General features: G+C 44.5%; 1 protein-coding gene across 1 annotated transcript; it reads right to left on the bottom strand.

Annotated features, from left to right (window-relative positions):
* Positions 1-573: 573 nt before the first annotated feature.
* LOC129734489 (heat shock factor protein 5-like) lies at positions 574-20,487 on the bottom strand. The gene is made up of 5 exons (XM_055698045.1): positions 20,004-20,487; positions 16,600-16,756; positions 11,125-11,643; positions 6,257-6,416; positions 574-2,001 (listed from the first exon to the last, which is right to left on the bottom strand). The coding sequence occupies exons 2-5, from the start codon at positions 16,612-16,614 to the stop codon at positions 1,934-1,936; spliced, it is 762 nt and encodes a 253-aa protein (XP_055554020.1). The 5' UTR covers positions 16,615-16,756; positions 20,004-20,487; the 3' UTR covers positions 574-1,933.
* Positions 20,488-23,749: the final 3,262 nt, after the last annotated feature.

Genomic DNA, 23,749 nt, shown 5'->3' with positions numbered 1-23,749 from the left:
CAGGCTCGCCCCTGCAGCCGCCCCGCAGGAACCGGGACATGGCGCAAAGGAAGAGCGGCCGCCGGCTTGGGAACTGCTCCGCCGGGCAGCGGCCGCTGGGTGATACACGTGTCAGCGAGAACCGCTGGAACAGGAAGCAGCTGTTTCTTCCAGCTGTGACACACTCACCCCTGGTCATCGAGAACACGGAGAGAACACCGATGCGACACCCGTTGCCGTGCCAAAGCTCCATTTCTTGCAACACCGCTACACGTCTGACAAGGGAAGCCAGCTGGCAGCTGCTGCGCATCTGTCACCGCCAGAAAGCACCCCCGCTTCCAAGGGGCGTCCACCAGCAGACGGAGATCTAGGAAGAAAAGGGAACGCTGAGTACACAGCAGGGCCCGGGTATGTTTCCCTCGGCAGCGTACAGAGCAACCGCATTTCTGTCGGGCACTACAAAATACGCTTCCAACGGCAGACTAGAACCTGATCACCTGAGGCCGACCCTGCCTGGGCAGGGGTACAACAGGGCACACACGGGAAACCACATCCCACCCTGCTCCCGGTAACAAGACTATCGGTAAAAACATCTTTATTACAGAAGGTGCTACTTATTTAAAATACCTTATTACAAAACATCTTATTACAAAAGTTATTTTTAAAAAAGTAGTATCTTGTTACAAACCACCTTATTACAGAAGTTACTACTGGTTAAGAAAGATCTTATTACAGAAGCTGTAAGGAAAGGTTTCGCCTCAGTTCATCTTACTGCCCGGTGCTCCCTTAGCACATCCCGGCCACAGCTGGGAGCTACACAAGCCGAGGCGGTCCTGACAGCTTCTCTGCTCCCTTCTCGTGCGTTTTGCTCAGGGCTGGCTCGTATGAACACGCATGAAGCCATTACATGGATGGTTTAGGTGCTCTTCCACATGGATCTCCTGAACACCACAAGTAGAGGATGTGCCCCCTTTATCCTTCAAACAGTATTTTAACATGAACACAAATGTATAGCTATTAAAAACTTAAGATCTGCTATCAACGTAAGTACAATCTTCCTCTAAAAATTTAAAAAATATTTTCAAGACATAATTAGAACAGAGTACTAGAATAATAAATAACTTATCATTACAGATACCATTAGCATCAAAAGGAAATTATTAAACCAGAAGAATTCCCCAGGAACGTAAAAGATCAGCAGCTGTGACATACATACACTTGCTGGTGGAACAGAGAGCTGGTTCAGGAAGGAAGAAGGTTTCCTGGTTAATCACTTAGAAAATTAGCTCATCTTTCCTTTAGCTGCTCTCCTGAAATCTCAGACCCATTCAGACCCAGAATCTTGCGACTTTCCAATGCTTTTGTTTCATACACGATCCCCAGTAAAGGGCCACGGTACGACTGCAAGCAAAGACAGCGAGAGCACCAACCACCACCTATGCCGAGCATACTGTAGCTCCCAACAACGTTAAATAGATAAATAAATAAGTGAAACAGATTCCTAACAGAGCACTAAAACCCATTTGCTTCCCAGTAAGGATGTCTCAAGAAAGTGTTTAAGGGTTCCTGTAAAGTTCAGACTTTCCAAATCTAAAGAATACAAACAGCTAAGGAATTACTTCATATTAATTACTCTGACCACCCGGTGCTTTATAACTTGACAGGTAGAAAATGTAATGAAAGAGGCCTACTAAACAACACCCTACCAAGTTAAAAAGAAAGCACAAAATAAGAGTGGTGTGGGGCTGGTTTTGTTGTTGGTTTTTTGTTGTTTTGTTTTGGGCTTTTGTGTGTGTGGTCTTTGGTGTTTTGTTGGAGGTTTTTTGGTTTGGTTTTTTTTTTTTTAAACACAGCTGAAATGATCCAAAGTGGCTGTTGTGGGCAAAGCTCCACTGCTGCTGGAGTCTGACAGGGGAATCCAGCTGGCAGCTGCTGCACATTCGTCACCCACTTCTCACTCTCTTATTTCGTCCTCCAGAAAGCACCCCCGCTTCCGAGGTACATCCACCGGTAGACGGAGATCTAGGAAGAAAAGGGAACACTGAGTACGTATCAGTGCTTGGATATGTTTCCCTTGGCAGCATACAGAGCAATTGCATTTCTATCAGGTACTATAAAATATGCTTTCAATGTCAGATCACCTGAGGCCTACTGTTTAAAGAAACAGGAATTCTTCCAATTTTTCAAAAATTTAAATATAAAAACCCAAAGCAGATTATAAGAAAAGTGCTCCCATTCCTCAGTGCGTATTATTTAGAAATGCCTTTGCCACCATGGATACCAAAAGCCAAACATTAATTACTATAAGCCCCTGGCAGTATCTACAGAAAGGCCTGACCTGCCTGTGCCATATCCCTTTGTTTACCCAGAAAAGGCACAATTGCCTCGAAGCACACCACAGCCAGCGCCAGGATCCCAGAAAAAACTCATGGCGTCACAGAGAGGACAGACAAGAGGCTCCTTTTTTGACAGTTACCTCGATCCACAGCAAAACAGAGATACTTCCCACGTATGGCCAGATCTTGCAGGTCAAGAAAGCGAACAAGTACCCTGATAAAGTCACAACAGCGCTACCACTGCAAACATCACCCACAAGAAATTTAACCTCTAAACAAACACATTCACATCTTCCAGCCTCTGTTCGTTCTCTGTACTACAAAGTTCCTGCCCAATAGGCACCACTTTTGCACTTTCTGACACCTGCCTCCTGCCAAAGCAGACTCCGTTGGGAACACATCTTGAAAACGCATAGGGATGGAGAAATGAGGGGGCTTGTAACAATGCACCTCTAAATTATGGCAAGTTAAGACACAGGGTATGACACCCACTCATCCCAAAGAGCAGACTGCCAGGACAGGCAATTTGAAATGCCTTCAATGAATATATAATGACGTCAAGGTAATGGCAACTGAGCTGGAGCAAGCAGCTGCCGCTCGGACTCCCGAGAGCAGCTTCGCTTTGGGCTTCACACAGATGTTCAAGAGCTCAGGGCCAGGCCTGTCCCCACATTAACTTTTAACACCTTTGTAGGAAGAGATCTCACTGTGACCGGATAGGAAAACTAAATGAACATTAACAAATTTTTGGCTGGAAGGTGCAGGAAACAGTTCAAGGGAACAGACGACAGCATGGGAGACCTTGCCTGAATGAAGATTTGCCCTTAGCAATTGCACCTAGAAATCTATTTACCTTGGAGGGAATGAGAGAGAACACACAGTGACACAACTGCAGCGGCATGGGAGTGGGTGGTAAATGTCTAGGGCACCTTGCAGCATAAAAAAGAAAAAAAGTCAGAGACAGTCTTCAGATTTTGCAGGACTAGACGGCTCACAGAAAATATATGGTCAGCCATCGAGAAATAAAGTTTTTTTGCTTAATGTCTCAGCATCAGCTTAAATGCTTCAATCCAGAAGTAACAAATTCCCCCTGCTCCATTCTGAGATGCCTATTTCCAGAAAGACGGGCTGCAAACAAAAATTCCTCCCATCAGAATCTGGTCCTTCTCCCGTGCTCTTTTAGAAGAGGAAGCACAAGCCACAGGTATTAGGTCCAGTACAGCTGTGCTCACTAGCTGAGTGTGCCTGTGCAGCACAATGCAGAGGAGATGGGGAAGGAGACTCAAAGTATTTACAGAGTTCCTCTCAATCCTTTGTGAAGTCCAAAAGGACTCCTGTTGCAAGTGTGTATGCTGCCAACAAAAGCGGACAGATTTATTTCAAAACTCCCATTTTAACAGACAAGCTCAGCTAGAAAGTAGTGGGAAAAGCAGATGCATCATCAGCACCTTCAAATCTATGTCCTAAGAGCGAGCTTGGGGCTGAAAAAAAGCAGTCCCTGAAAGGTGAACTATTTATTCCTTGCACCTCCGTGTGATAAACACAGCAGGAGCTAGAGCACCATACCCATCGCCTCTCAAGAAAAAGAGTGGGAAGGGAACAGATGGCACAGCCCGTAATCACTTGCAATGATGTATCTTAGCGCCGAGTTAAGTTCTGCACCCTTTGTAGCAGACTCTGGCTCCCGGGAGGACTCAGAAGTAGTTGAAGAGGAGGGTTCTTCACCCGCTGCGTAGTTAATCTGCATTAATGACATTAACTTACAAAAACCACAGTGGGTGCTAAATGTTTGCACAGCTTCAAAAAGGGACTCTAAAAATCAACTGAAGGTTACTGAGGCCTTTTCTGCTTAATGGTACAGAAATGCCGAAGACACTGTTGGAGACAGGACAATGAACTAGAGACACCTTTCATCTAGATTCTGCTGGGCAGAATGTTCTTAAAACTGGTAAACTAGAATTTAGCTGAGAAGGCTGGTTAAATACATTGGTTTTCCATTTGAAGGAAGCAGATAACCCATCTCAGTGATTTATGGTGCTGCAGAGATGGGCTGGCAGCTATGGAGGGAAACCCTGGGGACGGTGTTTTAGGGAAAGGACGCTCATCTTTTCTTGCTACAGAACAGCTGTGAAATGCAAAGAAGTCCAGTCCAGCTCTTTGGAGGGAAGCAATGCCTTCTCCACAAAGGTAGGTTTGATTCTTGGTGCATTTTTACAGATTAACACCTCGGGTTGGGCTCAGAGCTGCTCCCAGTCACTGAAATGTACCACATTATATTGGCTCTCGCTGTGTGGTATCTAGAACTTGGTGTCACCGCGTAACAAAGAAAAGTGATGTTAAAGAAAAGTGACATTAACATAGAAAAAAACAGCCTACTGAAATAGATGGAAGAAGAGCCTTTTTCACAGCAGGGTGCATGTATCAAAGTGCAGGCTCAGAAAACTTGCAAAGGAGTGCCCAAAGGAAAACAGGAAAACAGAGAGGACTCCATCACACTCAGAGGGCAAGTTGCCAAGAAACACCTGGAAATCATCGTGATGCATTTTAGCACAGAGAGATTAAGAAAGAAGTTGTTTCCAAAGTCTCACAGAGGACGGGAGGTGCTGACAGACGAAGGTGTAGTCAGAGCAGCAGAAGTCAGCTCGCACTTGAGCCTGCCTGCTTCAGGCTTACAGCTGACATGCAGCCGACAGGCTATGCCAGCTTGGAGGCTTCTATCACGCACCCAACTGACTTTGGGCTAGCTTGAGCCTGATCACGTTGGGCTCAGGTGTGCTGTCTATCTCTACCCTTAACACGCACACCAAGCCCCAAAGGTACAACAGTGGAGATGCAGGCCTGGATGACCGTCACATTTCCCAGAGAGCAGACTATGCCAATCGTTGCTAATTAGCGTTAGCGTAACAGTGTTTCATCCCTGTGGAACAATCCCATGGGAATGCTTTCCAACATGTTCCTGTACATAACTTTACAACTGGCACGTTAAGCAAATGTTTTGCTTCAGATATGAAAGCTGAGAAGTTTGCTAGTTATCTGTGATACCAGGAAGTAATTGAACAAGAACTCCTGATTATGTGTTTTAAACAAAAGCTTGTCTTTTTTCAAGGTGGCATCCCACCTTTTTTTCTCAGCTTCCTGACAGAAAGACTCTATTCCTTACTTAAATGTTTCAAACTGATGGGCATTATGAGCTGAACTATTAACTAGCATCATGATCTGGAATCTAGAAACCACCCTTTGAAGTGAGCAACAGCTCTTCAAACCCCACCATCGGCTCTTTGATGAACAGCTGTGAGGGAAACAGCTTCTTAGAGACTTGCAGGCTGAACCAAATTCCCCTCTAGAATGGATCCCAAGTACTTTTTGTGTCCTCTTATGTCTCTCTAATCTGTGGGCATTTCGGTTTTCCCTTCAGTTACTAGATTTGTGAAGTTTTTAGCCTCAGATACTCTGCGGCTAGTTTTTCTCATGTGCTTCAGGACACTACCAGACTGGTACAATGTGTTCAGTGATCTGAGACAAAGAGTTCAGACTTCTACACTAGCTTCATCAGTTTGGTGGGTTTTGCCCCTGGAACTTCCATAGTTACCTCATTACTCAGTGTTTCCTTCACAGCACTGTCGCCCTCCAGCTAACACGTCTATGGACTTAATCTCAATATTGTGACATCCAGGTTTCTGGCACAACTCCCAGAACTTCAAGTTTTATTTACTTACATAATTTATACCCTTGCCCACATCAGAGTAATTAGCATAAGTGTCTCTGTTGAAGTGTGTTGCTAAGTGCACTAAGAGGTTGTACAAGTTTAGTATTTTAACTGAAGGAATGAGGTACTCACACGGCAGACAACAAGTAAATTCTTCTACTCTCCCCCTTCTGTAATAGTTAGTTTCAGAGTAGCTGTCGCCGTAATCTCTGAGAAAACGTAGAATCTTTCTTACCGAGAGAGCTGCCTGTGTATGAACTGTGTCTTTTCTGGGAGAAAGATTTTACAGATGAATCTGTCTGTTCTACAGATTCGTTCACAGGCTCAGCTCCTGAAGTGAATTGTCTCTCTTCTGTCTCCGCTGTCCTGGATTCACTTTTAACACTAGTATTCTCCTTAAAAAAACACAACACAACACCAAAAGAAATAAAACCAAAGATCACTCAATGTTATCTTATAATAAAACTAATATAAAACCAATAAAACAAAAGCTATTCTTCTCCACTCCAAAAGGGCACCTAACAGGTGGTGAACACTGCCTAGACAGTTGACACAGTAAGTGTTTTTAACTCAGAATTAAGGTTGCTAAATTGAAACAACCTCTTACAAAACATCATATTAAGCAAAATATGAGATCAGAAAACTAGAATACACAAAGTTAGGGTACATGTCCCCACAGTCTGAACTTTTCCCTCAGTTATTAAACTAGCTAGAAGAAATAAGCTAGAAGAAATACAGGTGCACTCATTCTTACCAGCACGTGTAATAATAACGACAGATCTAGCTCAAACAACTTGGCAGAGCTGTGTGATGCAGAACCACACGTGAACCACACATTTCTGGTTGGGAATCTCACCCCACCCCATCCAGTCGTTAAGACATTAAGTTATAACGTGTTGCTTGCTTTTTAGAGCCCTCTGCTGCTGCTCTACATGTATTTTGCAGGCAACCATTTGGCAAACTGGTACATTTCCATGATCATGTGGCAAAAACCTGTAGCTTAAAAAAAAAAAAAAAAAAAAAAAAAAGGCCCGAACAACCAAGTTCTGTTTCTATTTCACTGAGGCAGTACAGGCCCAAAGTTAAGCACCTGGAATCTACCTTTAGACAGAAAAAATTTCACAGTATCACCTGTTCTAGAATAGTCATCTCTTCTGCAAATATCTTATCCATCAATAACCTAAAGATGAATGACTGCTCAGAGCCTGCAATGTTTCCTTCTATTAAGGGGAAAAAAGGCTTTTGAAAACCATTATGTGTGAGTTTACAGAAGACAAGAGGTCACACTTGGTAATAAGACAGTCTTTCCAAAAATCACGCTCACCACCTTGAGTCTGTCATTACTCAATGTTGAGTATATAACAGGCTATGTGTATACGTATCAATAGAAACACACATACATTGCTTGACAAAGTTGTATAATAACATCCAAAAAGGCCTGTGCAAATACAGTAATGGAGTACTCCAGGGAGAACTAGTTCCCTCCCACACACCTCCTGCACTTGCTGGATACCCATTTGACTCGGTTTTTCCTCTTTGAAATGTGCTGTCTGGATGTATTGCTTTAGTACTGTTAACAAGGCCACGTGAAAAACACGTGGCTAGCAGTGCCTTTTGTCTGATGTCTGAACCACAACTCCTTCCCAGGCACAAAAACAAAGAAGGCAGGCAGGCTGTAGGTCACTACCTTCACCAGCTAGAATCCAAGTCTCACGAGTGATGATGACATCTCTATTCCTGGTGACATTTCCATAATAACAAGTTCTAGAAAAATCAGTGAGCAGCCTTCATCAAGTAGTGAGAGAAGGGAAGATTTCTCAGGTAAGCATTCTAAACCAGATATTCCACCGGACAACTGCTCTAGAAACAATTCTGCAAACTTCATTATTTAAAAAGAAGAGACTAATGAAGAGCAATACCAGGCAGGGGATGTAGAAACCAAATTGCAGTGTTTGATAAAGAAAAAACAAATAACATGCATATTGGGATCACCATTATTAAGAAACTGTTACTAGCCTACGTGGTGAAAGAAGTCTAGACACTCTAACTAGCAGTTCTGCAAAGGACTGCAAAGGTGCTGCAGTGCCCAGTAAGGCTAACGACACCTTGGGCTACACCGGGACGAGCATGGCCAGCAAACTGAGGAAATTTCATTCCCCCTCACTGGTGAACCTGTACTTCCAATGCTGTGTCCAATTTTAACCCTTACAGCTGCGTGTGTGGAAACTGAAGAGCAGTCATACTGCACAGCACCCCTTTCAGATTTCTTTTTATCACTGTGTTTATAGAATCTTACACACCAACTCTTCAGTAATCTAATGTAATAGGTAATAATACCATTTTCAGCCTAACAGCATCAGCCTAGCCCACACAAGTCTGGTTCCCAAGCTATCCCTTTTTTTTATTGTTTGGTCTTTTAAGCGAACATGTTTCTGACCACGGATTCACCGCACCTGTGGACAGACCCTCCACTCAGGTCTGATACTTCTGCAGCTTCAGAGTCCGAAACATTGTTTGGCAGAGAATCAAGCAAAGCTACCAAAGCTGACAGACGTGAAAGTTTTGCCTTTTCACTTCAGTTACTGAAAAATGCCAAAACTGCTGCATCTCACTACTTACACGACTTACGAGACACTGACTGGACTATACCTATACCCAGCTGGAACCATGATGGGAAGCTGAGGTACTAAAACTAGCAACTCGCATGAACGGGGTTTGCTGGATTAACCTTCCCCAAAGAAAGCAAGCGTTTCAGCCTTCACATAGGTATGCGGCCAAGGAGACTGAACGAAATCAGAGGCAAATTCCTCTTGATCAAGCATTACAGAAATGTTCTATTTCCACTTTAAGAAGAAAATAAAACATTTCTTAGGAGTAGGAGTGGAATAAGAGATGCCCATTGAAGGCCAAAGCCTCTAAAAGTCTAGGACAGAAATTCACTGAGGCTGAGAGGACAACGCTGGATCTGAACTGTTGAATGTACTAACTCTTTTCATGTAAAGAGCTGCTCTTTAATTTGCTGTCTTTTAGGAAATCGGGAAAGCAGAATAAAGCAGGTTTCTACTAAGCTGTTACTTCTATGAGGAAGACAGTTCAAGGCTCAGTGCTGGTCACAAGAGTAATAAATGCTGGGAAATACTGTGAATGAAACAGAAAACAAAACAGTACCAGCTTGGTCAAAAGGTCCCGTATGCTAAAACCGACGGTTTCAAGGGCTGACTTCAGTCCACAGAGCAGAAACCCAAGATGAAGTACACAGCATCATCGCAAGTCCTCGGGCTGAAAGTAGCTGGAAAGTATAAGCAGGAATGCCCTGTTCTGTTTGCGGGCCTTGTTCTTGCTCTTCCCTACACATCAGATTACAGCTGTTGTTTTGAGACTTGACACTGGGCAAGACAAACCTTTGATCTGACCCAGCAGAGCTGTTCTGATGCTCTTGTACGAACACTGGAGGAATTTGCTCCCCCTCTGCTCGTATAGAGAGGAACAGAGCGGTCTCTGCGCACGCCCACTATTCTGTCACAAGCTTGCTCTAAAACACATGGTACCAACAGCCGCTGAAAGCCTGAGTGCTTCCGGACTCAGGGATGAGGAAGAAAACTGTGCTGGAGCCTGATGTGAGGAGTACAGGCACAGAAGCCTCCTCTGGAAAGTTCTGCACCTGCCATGACCCCAGGCTCTGGACAAGCAAGGGGTTAAGTTAACCTTCCCTCTCCCGAGTTTGGGAGGAGGAGACTAGTTAAAGAGTAGTTCTAACAGAAAGAGGGAATCTGTCAAACAAAACGCTCAACAGTCCCTGAATTGCTCTTCAATTGCTCAAAAAATGAGGCCAGTTATTTAACCAGTTACAGTCCAGGACCAACATCAGGATTCTCACAAATATACAAAACCTCCCTCCCAAACAACTACGTGGTTCGTGTGCTTAATTCCCCCAGTTCTTGACAAGGAGGTTCGGGTCACGGACTCCAAAGGCCTTCAACAAGGGACAACCTATCATTCAAAAAAAGCAGTTCCAAAATTCTCAAAACTGACAACATTTAAAGTGCGGTCAACACTTAATATATTGAGTGGGCACCAATTAAGGAGTGCTGCCAACTCTATGCACTAGTGCAGGGATGTGCTCTTCCCTACACAGTACGGAGCAGAACAGTCTAGTCTAGGCTTGAGCTATGCAGAGGCTTGATCAGAATACACATCCCTTTCTAGAAAGATACCCAAGAGGAAGATGACTAATCTTTATAACGCTGGCTGAAAGCAACAATGGGAGGTTTGCACCAGCTGATGATTTCCGATCTAGAAACTTCAGTGAAGGCGTCAAGCTACCGACAGAACAATAAAACAGTAGCCTCAATGCACACACAAAAATGAGATTGAGTGCCTACATGCAAGGTAGGTCTCATGCAGCAGAAACAGATGCAGTCAATCTCCTGAGCTTACCTTGTTTTCAAAACAAAACACACAAAAAAAGCAGAGCACGCATTTGCTGCCTTAACAGAGTAACATCTAGAATGCCCCTCACTCCTCATGAGACTTACAATTTTACATACCGGGAAGACCAGCTACAGGCAGACTGCAGTACAATTACAACTTGTTGTACACCACAAAGTATAAACCATGAAGATGCTTTATACCAGTCAAATGTCAATAAACTATACTTTCCACAGAAAACAGAACTTACAACTATTTATCAGAAACAATCTAACCGTTTATCTAAATTTAAGCAAAAATCTGCCTCCAGTGGCAATTCTCAAAATACTCTTCTTTGTTGGAGATTAAAGATGGTATGTTACAACCTAAAAAAGCATCCACTTCATCACCACGAATACACCTGCACTACGTATGTTTCCCATGCAAATGAACACCCTAACTTGGCCAACAGGCTGACACATGTCATGCTCATTAACATGGGAAACATGGGATACTTTTTCATTCCATCTTCTTTTTTATATCTTGCTTTACCAAGCAAACCCTTCACTGTCCATTAAAAGCCTTCAGTTCTTAAGCAGGCAAGAATATTGAAAAGCTACCGGTCCAGACCCTAGCATTACTATCAAATATAGTTAGCTCAAGAAAGATGTTGGTTTACCTCCCTTTACCCCTTACCTGCTCTGGACTGGACAATTCTTCCTGAAAAAACATGAGGGAGAACTCAGCTGGGCGGTGATCTGGTTCTTTGCTCCGTTCTTCATCTGCTTCCTGTGTGGTCAGAAGTTCTTGTAGTATTTTAGCAGCAGCAGCAGTTTCTATAGACAGAGTGGTATCGGCAGCACAAAGAATGTCAGAAGGCTGTAACGGAGACAAATCCAGTGCTCCATCTGCTGCCACCAGAAATGACGTGTCTGAAGTTACAGGAGTGAGACATTCCAGCTGGCTTTCCTCAGTTGAAGAAGGTGTGTAACTATTAACAGGCAGTGCCTGATTTCCATTAAGCTCCAGGATTGAATTCTGGCTCTCTACAGGTGCCACTCCCACCTTTTCAGCTTTGCATGATGAATGCACCTCAGCGGCAACCTGAAACATGGCTTCAAGACTGACTTCTGCCTTCTTGTTTTCTTCAGATGTATTACATAGCCAGTCAGACGGCATCAGTTCAGCTTCATAAGATGACTGCATTGGAGGATTCTGGAAAAAACAAAATACAGTGAACTTTTGTATAAAAAATTACCATGACAGGATGTGTATTGATTCTGTTTATCCATTTATCCAAAAGCTTGAAAGATTGTCTGTTATTCTCAGTTAAAATAGCAAGTTTAACCAGAAGAAAAAAAAAACAACTGCTACTTTGTCTTGGTTTTCATTAACCACCTCACTCTTGGCACGCTTCCTTTCTTCTATTCATGGTCTATCCTGGAGAGAAGGTTACTTACCAGGAGCTGGTGTATGCCTGCAGATGCATTGTCTGCACACCCTTTGCACCGCAGGTGTTAAATATACCCAAGCATTCAAATCAGAGACTTCTGGTCTTAGTAGGACCTGTGGGGGTACATTAGAACCACCCTCTTCACGTGCCACATACGTAATAGAAAATGAGAGAGAAAATCCACCTGCCTTCAGTTCCTTCTGAAACTCAAGCATTCCTGTTGTTGTAGTATAAATAAATCAGTATAAACCACAACATTTTTAAGCAAAAGAAAAAGGTCCACGTGCTGTAAATGTGCATATGGACAACACAACTTGAGGAACTCACCGCTTCTTAACCAATAATACCATTTTCCTCCTCAAGTGATTGTCCATAGGCACATCTACACAAGGGGTGCCCCCCAGGAACGCCCCAGTCCCAGGATGAGTGGGAGTTCAAATACCGGTGACAGCAAATACTGTAAAACTGCCCTGCCTGTCACAGCCTCACATCTGGACTCTCCTGTCATGACAGGGTCCCACAAAGGCACAACTCAAAGTCTGCATCAATCTGCATAAAAACCCGACAGAATTTCAGGTCAGAAACCCTTCTTGTAGAACCTACAGAGACTGCCTTTGCCATCACAGATCAGGTCTGAACACTACTACAATTTTTCACTGTAATGACATCACAGGACGACAGGACACAATCAGCAATCCAGTGATGATTTTTTTAGTAGCATTCCTATATATCGAATAACCTTTAAAACAGAATGAAGACAATGAAAGAGTTTTTCCAAAGCAGCAAGTCCTGCCCAAGTGAAATGATAGATGGCATTTTAACAGCCAGTGTCTGTACTGCTACTTCTTCCGGAGGTGACTCTGTCAAAGGACACTAGAAGGGTCATTTCTTCTGACAAATACAAGTCATACAATGATGTTGAACAGAAACTCAGGTCTATTTAAAATACAGCCTTCTTTTGGAAGAGATCCAGTGTGAAGGATTAGTCCTTAGTGCCTGACTATCCTTAGACCTCCTAGCTGAGGTCATGGTTAATGAAAAGCTACTTCCAGAGACGAGTAAATTAGAGAAGAGGAAGCTACAGGATCACCTACTAGGAAAGCCGTATCAGATCAAATGCCAGTGAAGGACTTGGCCTCTCCCTGATGGAGATACCACAAAGAGATGAGATCCCGTCTTCTGGGTGTGTGAAGTCAAGTCCTAGTGTGGATTCGTGTAGATGTGCCAGTTTGTAGATAGCCACAAACTGTGGAGGGTGGGGGGAAACGGAGGGGGAAATAAAACCTGGAATTTGAGAAATTTCGGTTAAGCTAAATCTTTTCATTAAAGGCTAAGCCACCTTTATGTTTTTATGAGATAGGTTCAAACACTATTCCTCTCATTTGATTTTTTTTTTCAGTTCTATTTTTTTAAAATGTTAACAAGGTGTTTCATTTCTGTTGCATTGCTTGTTTAGTGTCATAAGTAGTCAGGATTCTAAGTAAGATCTGGGTTACCAAACCGTCCAGGAATAAGATCATCCCTGCCAAAAACCGACCAACCAACCCACCCATACTGAAGCTTTTTCTGCCTCTTCTTAGGGGACCTCAGCTTGAAGCTGTTACAGCACATATTGTCCTCTTGGATGCACTACAGGATCTCGTGTGTATTTCCAACAGGAGAAAGGGGCCACGCAAAGGTACGATTTAAATCCTTTTAGTTCACCTGGAGAAGGATGGGGGGGAGGCAGCAACGAAACAAGGAAAACTGATAAAAGATTGAGAAGTCAGGGCCTGAAAGACTAATAGCTTGCTGGTCATGCAAGCTCAAGAGGAAAAATGGTCTGACTTAGCAGAAGTGGTGAAAGAGAAGATGGGCATTTCACTTATAAGATTAGTGTAGCGTGTGCAGGAATTAAAGCACAACCACACCTTTTCAGGGACCGCTAGGACTACACAAATCTGGCTTGAGGGCTTGGGCAATCGGAATTAGTTCAGACTTGATTTCTTTTTGAAATAACATGGCTGATTATCATTCCTTATTACAAATAAAAGCAAACTACTTAGGACTGCTTTTAAGGTCAGAAAGTTGTTCTTCTTTTTTCTTGCACGTCTATTTCTTCCATTTCCCGTTACCTCTTGCTTCAGTTCCACAAGGAAATACTGACAGCTTAATAACCACGGTAATAGCAATAATCAAACGGCAGGGCTGCTATTAAAAAAAAACAAAACGAGGTGGGGGCAGGAAAAAAAAATTTTTAAAAATCGCTGAAATCCAATATGTAGCCTCAGTTCACATCTATGATAAAGCAGCGGGGAAGTATTGAGCTAATGGTTGTGAGCTGCCAGCACTGCTGTTGCAGAAGATAGCAGGAGGTCTCTCAAAAGACTCGTTCCTACCCAAGGATACTGATTCATCACACTAATCCAAACCCCACTTAAGAGAACCCAAATGAAAAATGGGTAAGAAGTTGTACCTGAGCTCCCTGTTTTGTAACCAACCGTGATGAGAGTGTAATACAAACCTCTGAAACCCCGATTTCAGAAACCTGGTGAGATACACCATCATCAGCCACCATGTCTGGGTATAACCACCTCTGCCCCCTTGCCATTCCACGCAGTAATTCTCTGTAGCTTTTCCTGGAGAGCAAACTGCAGCCAACCAACCAGTTAGTTACCAGCCTGGTCTGCCCGTGTTCCAGGCAGGGTCACCTAACACTTTCAGCAGCTCAGGTGCGTACTGTACAAGCCCAGCAGCTGGCCTCCAAGACCCAGAAACTCCGCCTGTCTTAATCTCTCCTAAACTTAAAAGCGATGCTCTCTGCAAGACCCAGTAAGGAACAGCACAAGGTTTAGGCTTCCTTGTCCAAGAGTGCCAGCTTTTCCTTCTGAGACCACAAAGCACCGTCTGGATCCAACAGAAACGGGGCTGGTAACCAGCTTGCTGACTGCTAGTGCGCCGATACGGTTTGCTGTCTTCGGGACTGGTCCAGCAGTTTCGTATAGGCTCTGCCACTCCTATCTAGCAGCACACAGCGGGACCAAACAGCCTAAAACGCCCCGCAAACCACGCTTCAACAGCATCGCACTGAATTCCTGCAACTGGTGGAAGGTATTGAGTGGAACGATAGGAAATACACCATGCAATAGTTCTATTTTTTGTGAGGAACAACAAAAATGCTTAGTCAGCCAGGGCTGATGAATTTTACCGCTTTTGAGGATTTGTGCAAGTGGTTACTGATGGATGATCAATACACCAGCCGGGCAGGATGCTCAATACTGCAGCTTGCCACATCCCCCAGCAGACGTTTGGGGAAGTATATGCCCCAGAACACACAAAAGGCAAACTGATTATTCCCCACAGCTCAGCAAGAACCGCAGGCAAACTGCTGTCTTCTGTACCACCTGCACAGCCTGTCACCACGTTCCAGGAGAAATGACCTATGCTATGCTAAGACTCAGAAATCTCTAGAAGTCCCGTTGATCCACGCGGTACGATAGCTGTGTTACCCTGCTCAGAGACAGCCGGTTACTGACCTGGTGGAACTGATACAGGGCACTGCTCGCCTTTGGCCTTCTCACGCAGAGGATCGCCTTCCCGCAGTCTCTGCCCAGATGCTCGGCAGCTTTTTGCTGGGGGTTTCCAGGAAACAAAGCAACCACTAGCAAGTGGCCTAAAGCTCTTCTGACTCCACACACTGCCCACGGACTCGCTTCTCCAAACAACTGATTTTTACTAGACCCTTTGGACACTGTATATTATCCTTCAATCTAGCCACAACACCACCTTTGACAACTCCTTTGGAATGATTTACTATCCCATGGATCTCGGCCTTCCAAGATAAGCTATTTAATTGTGACTGCCCATCGCTCAGATGGATCCTCATGTCCTGGATGAAAAAAGCAGCTCACAATGAAAGTGAGAGGACAAAGATGCACTGCGCGAAAAATAAATACTACAATATCGACAGCATGACTGGCTGTTGGCTATTTATAGCCTTACACTAACGTGTTATCCTGGCCATAACCTGCCCATCTTGGATAAGCTTATTTTTTAAAAGAAGTCATGAATAAAAGAGAAAGGTTGATATTTGCAAGACAGGAAACTGGATGATCAAGCTTGGGTAGGTCAACCCTTTTTCAACATGCATAAGCATAACTTGCTTCGCTTGTCCTCTGTGAGGGGGAAAAAAGTATATGCGTTATGCTGTAATAAAAAAGGAAGCTCTTGCATTTTTACTTCAGATCTTCTGATATCTGATAAGCCAGGCCCTCCAAATAAGGCGCAGTTTCCACTAAAATTACATAAAGCATTTACAGGAAGTACTGGAGTTATCTTTAATAAGAGATCTCCGAGGTGGGGCCCATTCCACAAAGTCACCTTAGTTTTTCTCGTTCATCAAATGAAACTCAGGACTGCAGGAATCTGAGACAAAGAAGTGGAGCTGCTTCTCAGTATTTTCATAATATTAAAGAATCTCTTTTTGTCCAGGCAAGAACATTCTTCCAATACAAATGCAGGCTCATTAACTAAAAGTGATTCTGGTGAAGTCAAGCAAAACCACTCCACTGATGAGGACACCCATTATGCTGCTACCCTGAAACCTAACCTGAATTACAAAACTACCTGTTTAACATTCAGTGGTTCTTTGAAATAGGTATTTGTAAACCACATCACTTTCACTTTATCAAGCGGATCAATTTTCAAATTTATATCCTTAATTTCACAAGCGTACAAACCTGCAGTTCATTCATACAGTCTCCTTCGCTTTCACCTCCTTTCAGTAGGCTACGCTCACCTGGACAAAGCTGTCGTGGGTGCACGCTGAAGCAGTAGGACCAGCACAGCCAGCCAGAGGATCTGTGTGGGCTGCTGCTGAGCAGCTCTGTGGTGTGGCTGCAAGAATTCAAACACAGCTATCAGACTGCCGGGACTTGTGCCTGGTGTGCAGAGTTCTATTGCTTACTTCGATTAAACATTTCAATAATCACACAGTAAACAACATTCCAGAAATTTATTGTTACCTCCCAAGTCATTTTAAGACCAATTTCTTAACCTTAAAAATATTTAAGATATGTATAGATATATTAAAAATATATATTGTAAAACTGGTAACACACACACATACATGCAGAAACTTCATAATCAGTCTTTTGTGTCTTAGTATCACCTCTCTGATTTGGCTGCTTGAGTTTCTTGTCACAATACACCACAGAAAGCGTATTCACATAGCTGAGCCTAGGTGCTCATACACACTTGTGACCACGTGAATTTTAAGACTTACAAAGAAAATGAATTCTCTTAACCAAGAGTGTATCATTCCGAAGAATATAATGACTACTCCTAAACTACCACTCACCAGAAAGGTCTTCATAGGTAAATGAACCCTACAGGCACAGATGCATTCAAAAGGCGCGACTGGACTTGCACTGTCAGGTGGCACCAATAACTAATATTTCTCACATGGTCTCCACGACTGATTTTTCATTATTAGACACTCTCAGATAATGAAGCTTCAACGCATTTCTTTGACGCGATTCTACTACTGTCAAAGGTTTTGCAGACAGTTGAAAGTAAACAGAACTAAATCCTTAAACTAATTATGGTCTAAGGCTAGTGGGGAAAAACTTAGATGAGCATATTTTATTTTACTGACTTTTCAATAAGAATCATAATGAAAAACCAGGAAAATCTTTTTGTCATGGAAGTTAACAAACAAGTTTGAATACACACAAAAAGAAATCTTTTGACAAAGTTCTACTTTGATTTTATTTAATGGGACTTCAAAAGTGAAATGAAAAGAGTCAAGAATAAGATTGAACATACATTCTTCAGTTCTCTCACTTATTAAATACGTATCTTAAAATTAACTATCACTTTCCAAACAAACTAATCTTACTGCTGTGCTCTCATGATGAAGGAAACCAGACTTTTTCATGTGGACATCTGAAGAAACACGCTTTCAGCATTCTGTATGTTATAATAGACAGAATTCTGTATGTTATAATAGACAGAAGAAAGGATAGCGGAGAGATTAAGAGATACACAGGCACAGAAGTAAAACCACTGAGACAGTCCTAGAGTGAGAGTGAAAATTAAAAGATTTAGCATACTCCAGTGAAATGTCACTTACGCTCTCAGAAACGCTGATTAATTCACTGGAGTTTTCGAACGCCTCAGATTCCCTAAGTTTCTGCATTTTAGTTTTGATTACACCTTGCAAGATTTGGTATGTTTTCACCGCGTTCTCACACCCACCTCCCACCCCAGAAGATTCTACCTGAGCAACATAGCCAAGTTATCCTTTAAACTTAAAGCAACGAGCGTCATCCAGTGAGAGAGATCTCCATATTCATGTCTAAATCTACGCTGGTCTCCCTCAGCTCCCCTACAGGCAGTACTTCAAAACAGGCACTTCCAGGACACCAGTAATCTCACCCCAAGACAAACTCTAAACCGAGCAACGTGAACCGCGCCCAAGACGCCCCTTTTCTTCCCTTGACTACGGGAGAGGGCTGGGGCCTTAGCTGAGATAGAGACAACTACAATTCATCATGATGAGTTTCAGCCTATGCTCTGTAACGAATAGAAACGCAAAGCAGGGACCACCTCCCACCTCCCACCCTAATGAAGCAAGTATTCTGGATGAGGCTTGGAGCAACCTGGTCTAACAGAAGGTGTCCCTGCCCACGGCAGGGGGGTGGGAACTTGCTGATCTTTAAGGTCCCTTCCAACCCAAACCATTCTATGACTCTCAGGACACCTGCTCCTGGGAGAAGACTTGATAGTTAGCAGCTGGTGAGGCAGGCTCCACACTCTGGCCACCACAGTAATCTTTGCATAAGGAGCACGTAGCAGAAGTTGCCTGTCTCAAACATTTAAGTGTGTCTACAAGAAATGCCCAGCTCCTCAGAACCCTTCCTTGAGAAAAATGACGTTATGGAAACTGTTGATTATTGTCTGAAATGTTCTCAGCAGAGGTCTCAGAAGAGATGCACAAAAGATGTAATGATTTCACTGTGTAGGATTTCTAAACAGGGATAGCTAGCTGTCTCTGTGAAGGTGCGGCTGCCAAAGGAGGAGCAGGCAGAAGGAAAGAATGATAACTGAGCTTTAGTTTGTTCAAGGAAAGAGTCACTGTTCTGAATTTCAGAAGTTTTACGGAAATTAAACAAAAACACCACAAAACCACAACAAATACACCACCACTCCCCAGAAAATACCCTATCACGTGATTTTTCCAATTCAAGGTAAGGGCAAGGAAAAGAACAGTAATTTGCTTCGACTCCTCTTCTGAAGAATAAAAACACTTAACTGAGACTGATTTATTTTGTAATCAAGTGATTAAGTGAGACTGACAATTACGGCAGAAATAATTTCGAAAAAAAAAAGGAGCCAAGACTTTTGTACTTTCTAGTCTTCAGTGCATAAAAAAATACAACATAAAGAAGCTAAGCAAGAAAAAAAAAATAGATACAAAAATAGTATGAGCAGAATTAAATATTCTACACCAGGAGTCCTCAAACTACGGCCCACAGGCCGGATATGGCCCCCCAGGGTCCTCAATCCGCTCCCCCGTATTTACAGAACCCCCACACCACCACCACCCTGCCGGGGGTTGGGGGGGGGAAACCAAGCAGCCGCAGATGACTTCCGGCCACCTAATCCGCGCACCGGCCCCCTGTTTAGAAAGTTTGAGGACCCCTGTTCTGCACAATACTTTTGACTGATCTTTGAGTTTAAAACCTCAACCTGGAAAAACATGAGACCAAGGCCTAGGATACTACTTCTTAACAAAGTCTCAGTGCTTTAATATCATTGTCCAAGTTTTGCTTAATTAAAAAAAACAAAAATTAACGTTAGCCTCACACCGACCAGTTTTGGACAAATGTTCTTCTCCTCGCCCTTTCACCTCAACAGAAAGGCTATCCAGAAAATCACCAGGGGACACACAAAATCTGGAGGAAGGACACGAATACCAAACAGAAACTCCTTTGCTTTAAAGGTCCATCTTCCTTTTAGACTTGACACTTTCTAATTCTCACTTGAGATATGCACATGGCAGAGTATTGTAGAAAAATATTTGAAAGTCTCACTTTAAAATCCTTTTTTGAAAAGCAAATGCAGAACTTTTTTTTCATACCTGTTGGATAGCAGGCTTGTGAGTACGGCACTCAAGATGCAGACCTGCTACAATTTGCAATGGATGCGGCAACGCTTTGAGTCCCTTGCTGAAGTGGCGGAAGAGAAGCCACAGGCTGGAGTGTGTACGTGGCTCCCGTTGGAAGCGTCTGGAGTACCGGAAAGGCAGCCCCTTTATCTGGAAAAGCTGGGGAAGCCCCTTGCCCTGGCAGCAACCCAAGTGGTCCCTGCTGGATCCAAGTGGAAGGGACTGGAGTCGGATCTACTCTTTGTGCCGGTGAAGTGCTGGGGGCTCGGCACGAGGTTGCCGTGTAGGAGTAAGGAGGGAAAACACCTTGACCGTAAAGTTGATGAAACTGTCCTCCAGTCAGCAGTCCTGCAGTGGGTACAAAATAAAGCGAAACAAGTGTTAAGGAAAGGAGTTTTCACAGGCAAAGAAAGGCAATATGAGGAGCCAAGGCTCTACAACATTATTTGGGAAGACCGCCTTTGCTCCAGCGTACTTAATCCAGAAAGGAGACTGTACTCTTAGACCCGAGCATGCAGGAACTGCTGTGTGGCACACGAGCGAAGCGCCAACACAAAGTTAAATCAGACAATACATTCTAAAAAAGGGACATCATAAAGCAAGATTTGACCAAACTCCACTACTGACAGCTCACAAACAGCTAAGGGAAGGGCAATGTCAAAATCCTCCAATGGACTTTGCAAGTACTTTATGACAAGTCATTTATTTGGTCAAGAAAAAAATTTCAAAGCCAATTTTTTCTCAGCTCAACTAGTTCAGTGCAGACTAAAATATCCCAGACTTTGCCATTTTGTTATTTCCTAGATAGTCCTTTTATTCTTCTCTATTATTTTATAGTTTCCTCTCTCAGACAGTTACTGTTTCATGAAATGGTATTTGCTTTTATACCATGACAGCTCAATTTCTGTTTTGGTGGCTTTCTTGAAACACTGACAGTAACACCCCGAACGCCTGTGCTCATTGATTTCTCTAAGAACTACTGCATTTGTGACTCCCCTGCAGGATTGCATTTAGCCATGAGAATTACAAGTTTCAGGATGGTTCACGTCAATAGGGTTGATCTAGAAGCCAGGCTTTCTCAGACCTGTAGTTTCCAATTCTCGCTCAACAGGACTTTTTTTAAAAATAGCCTCACATTTACCTCTTGCACTCCTCTGATGAAAGCTAATTCAAGAAATCAGTAACATACAGTCATTATTCTGCAAGTTCACATTTAACCATTAAGAATCACTAAATAAATACCAGCTGACCCTGAAAATTTGCTAAGACTTAACGTATAGGACTGTTTATTCCCTGTTCAGTACTTTCACCATTTATAAACAGAGAAGGAACAGGGGTATGAAAATCCTTTTGTTTATATTTTACCTTTGGATAGGGACATGAAGACTATCTAGTTCTAACACGTAAACAAGACACCACAGGATGCCAAGTTACCCACCTCCCGTTGCTGTACAGGAATTGCTCCTGAATGTTTAACACAGCGTTACATGCTGCAAGACACTGGGAACAGACTGACGCTTTGCAAACACAAGTATCTCTTATCTATCAAATCACCTCACATTTACAGCAAAGACGTGTCCCTAAATAGTCAGTACAGAGCGCAACAGTGCATCGTCAGCCTGTCAGAACTTGACCGCATAGAAACCCCAATGTTTTCCTTGTTCTGTCTTTCTAGAAAAATGAGACTCCTAGAGCAAAAACTCTGAAACTGCAGCCATCAAAACAGAGAACAAAAAATGAACAGGTCATCTCTTTCTCATAATTTCCTTTACCAGTGGTCTGCATTACATCAGACAAACCACATGTCATTGAAGTCTGCAATGACTCATCTTAGCATTAACAACGTTCACATCAAATCATTAATTTAAATGCTTCCTAGCCTCCCTACTGAAATAAGTTCCATCCCTTCTCCGATGCTTCATTTTGTTTTCTTGGTATTGCACGTGCAGTTCCATACACATCACGGAAAACACCACTTGAATTAGATGACAGTTCCTACCCTGACACAGTAACCAAGAGCATGGTGATACCCTACTCTGCTCTAAATGCCAGCCGGTGCTGCAGAGAGCAGTACCGTCAGCTGCTTCTCCCCTTCTCCTGGTCGCACAGTCCTGCCGCTCCTCCTACACCGCACCTTACAGCTCTGCACCCATGGGGTGCATCACCCGGGTCCAAGAGCCAGCCACAAAAAGGCTGTTAAAGTCTTCTCCGATCGTTGCGCTGAACCAACACGTTGCTGTATCAGCTGCAAGGAAGATGACAGTTAACACGCCACCAAGGGAATGGGAAGCCGGAGTGCTCTTCTGGCAGCAGCCCACAGTTAGAGCAGCCCAAGAGCACTGCAAAGCGAGATATTCACATCTGCCTTACACAGCGCCAGCTACAAAGCTTTCGGGCCGATACAAAATGTGTGGAATAATCCTGAGGGCTCAGACTTGTCTTGGGAAAACTCAGATCCTCTCAAAGAGCGTTAGAAAGAAAGAAAACACGTTGTAGGGCTTTTCAGCAGTATTATTTTCTAATTAGCTCTCACCTACTCATGCAATCCGTTTTAAAAACTGCATAGCTTGTGAATTCTTTTTCAGGAGACAACTGACAAAAATCTTACTACCAGGCCTTGCCTCCTTTGCACAAAACTAACAGGATGCTCTAGTTATCACTTCACATGACTCACTGTCTCGCACACATTTAATGACAGCTTATTAAGCACCCCTACTGATGGGCATCCTTACCGACGGGCAGGAAGCAGTAACGTTCACCTGGTAGAGCTGTGCCAGCTCCACAGAGATCGGGCAAGGGTGTTCTTAGTGTAGTACGCAATGGAGACTGTACTGTAGTCTACAGGCAGCCTGAAATACACGTGAACCATGCTACTCATGCTTACTGGCAGCAGATCTACCTGCATAAACGACAACAGCTTCCCTACACCAGGTGAACTGAGATGCCACCGGCAAGGACAGGTAACCCTTCTCCCTCAGGGGAGTGCTGATTTTCAAATCCCATGCCGGCGCCCAGCAGCTCGCACTCACAGCGCGGCTGGTTGATGACCAGCCCCCGGCCGGAGGCATCCCAGCGAACGGAGCGGCAGCGCGGGCTGTTGACCAGCCGCCGCAGCCTGGCGGGGGAGGTGTCGGCACTGACGGGGCCGGGCTGCTGCGACGCGTCCGTGTCGGTAGGTGGCACCAACGCCGCGCTCAACCGCCGCCCCGCTCCTCCGCTTCCCCCGCGGCCCCCGGCCCTCAGCCCCGCCGCGGCGCTGGTCCGCGCAGCGCCCCGGTCCCTCGGCACGGCACGGCCGCAGCCCGGCCCCCCCTCAGCTCGCCGGTGCCCTCAGCCCCGCCGCCCCCCTCAGCCCCGCCATCCCCCTCAGCTCCCGCCGTCCATTCAGCTCCCCAAGTCCCCTCAGCCGGGCCATGTCCCTCAGCCATCCCCCTCCGCCCCGCCGGTCCCCTCGGCCACCCCCTCCGCCCCGCCGGTCCCCTCACCCCGCCGGCCCTTCAGCTCTGCTGCCACCAGCATCTCCCGTAGCTTCCGTGAGCGACCGGGCGGCTGAGGCCCGGGGCCGGAAGCTGCCGCTCGGGGCGGCCCCGCCGCCAGCCCACAGCCGCCCCGGGGGCAGCCTGGAGGTCCTCGAACCACGGCGCGGGTGGACGCCGGGCCGTGGAAAGCGGCTGCAGGCGGGGCAGAGCGGGGAACACGCGCTCCGCGGCCCCGCGCCC

This window comes from Falco cherrug, chromosome W (genome assembly GCF_023634085.1).
Source record: "Falco cherrug isolate bFalChe1 chromosome W, bFalChe1.pri, whole genome shotgun sequence".
NCBI classification, from domain to species: domain Eukaryota; kingdom Metazoa; phylum Chordata; class Aves; order Falconiformes; family Falconidae; genus Falco; species Falco cherrug.
This window is presented reverse-complemented; position numbering and strand designations above follow the sequence as displayed.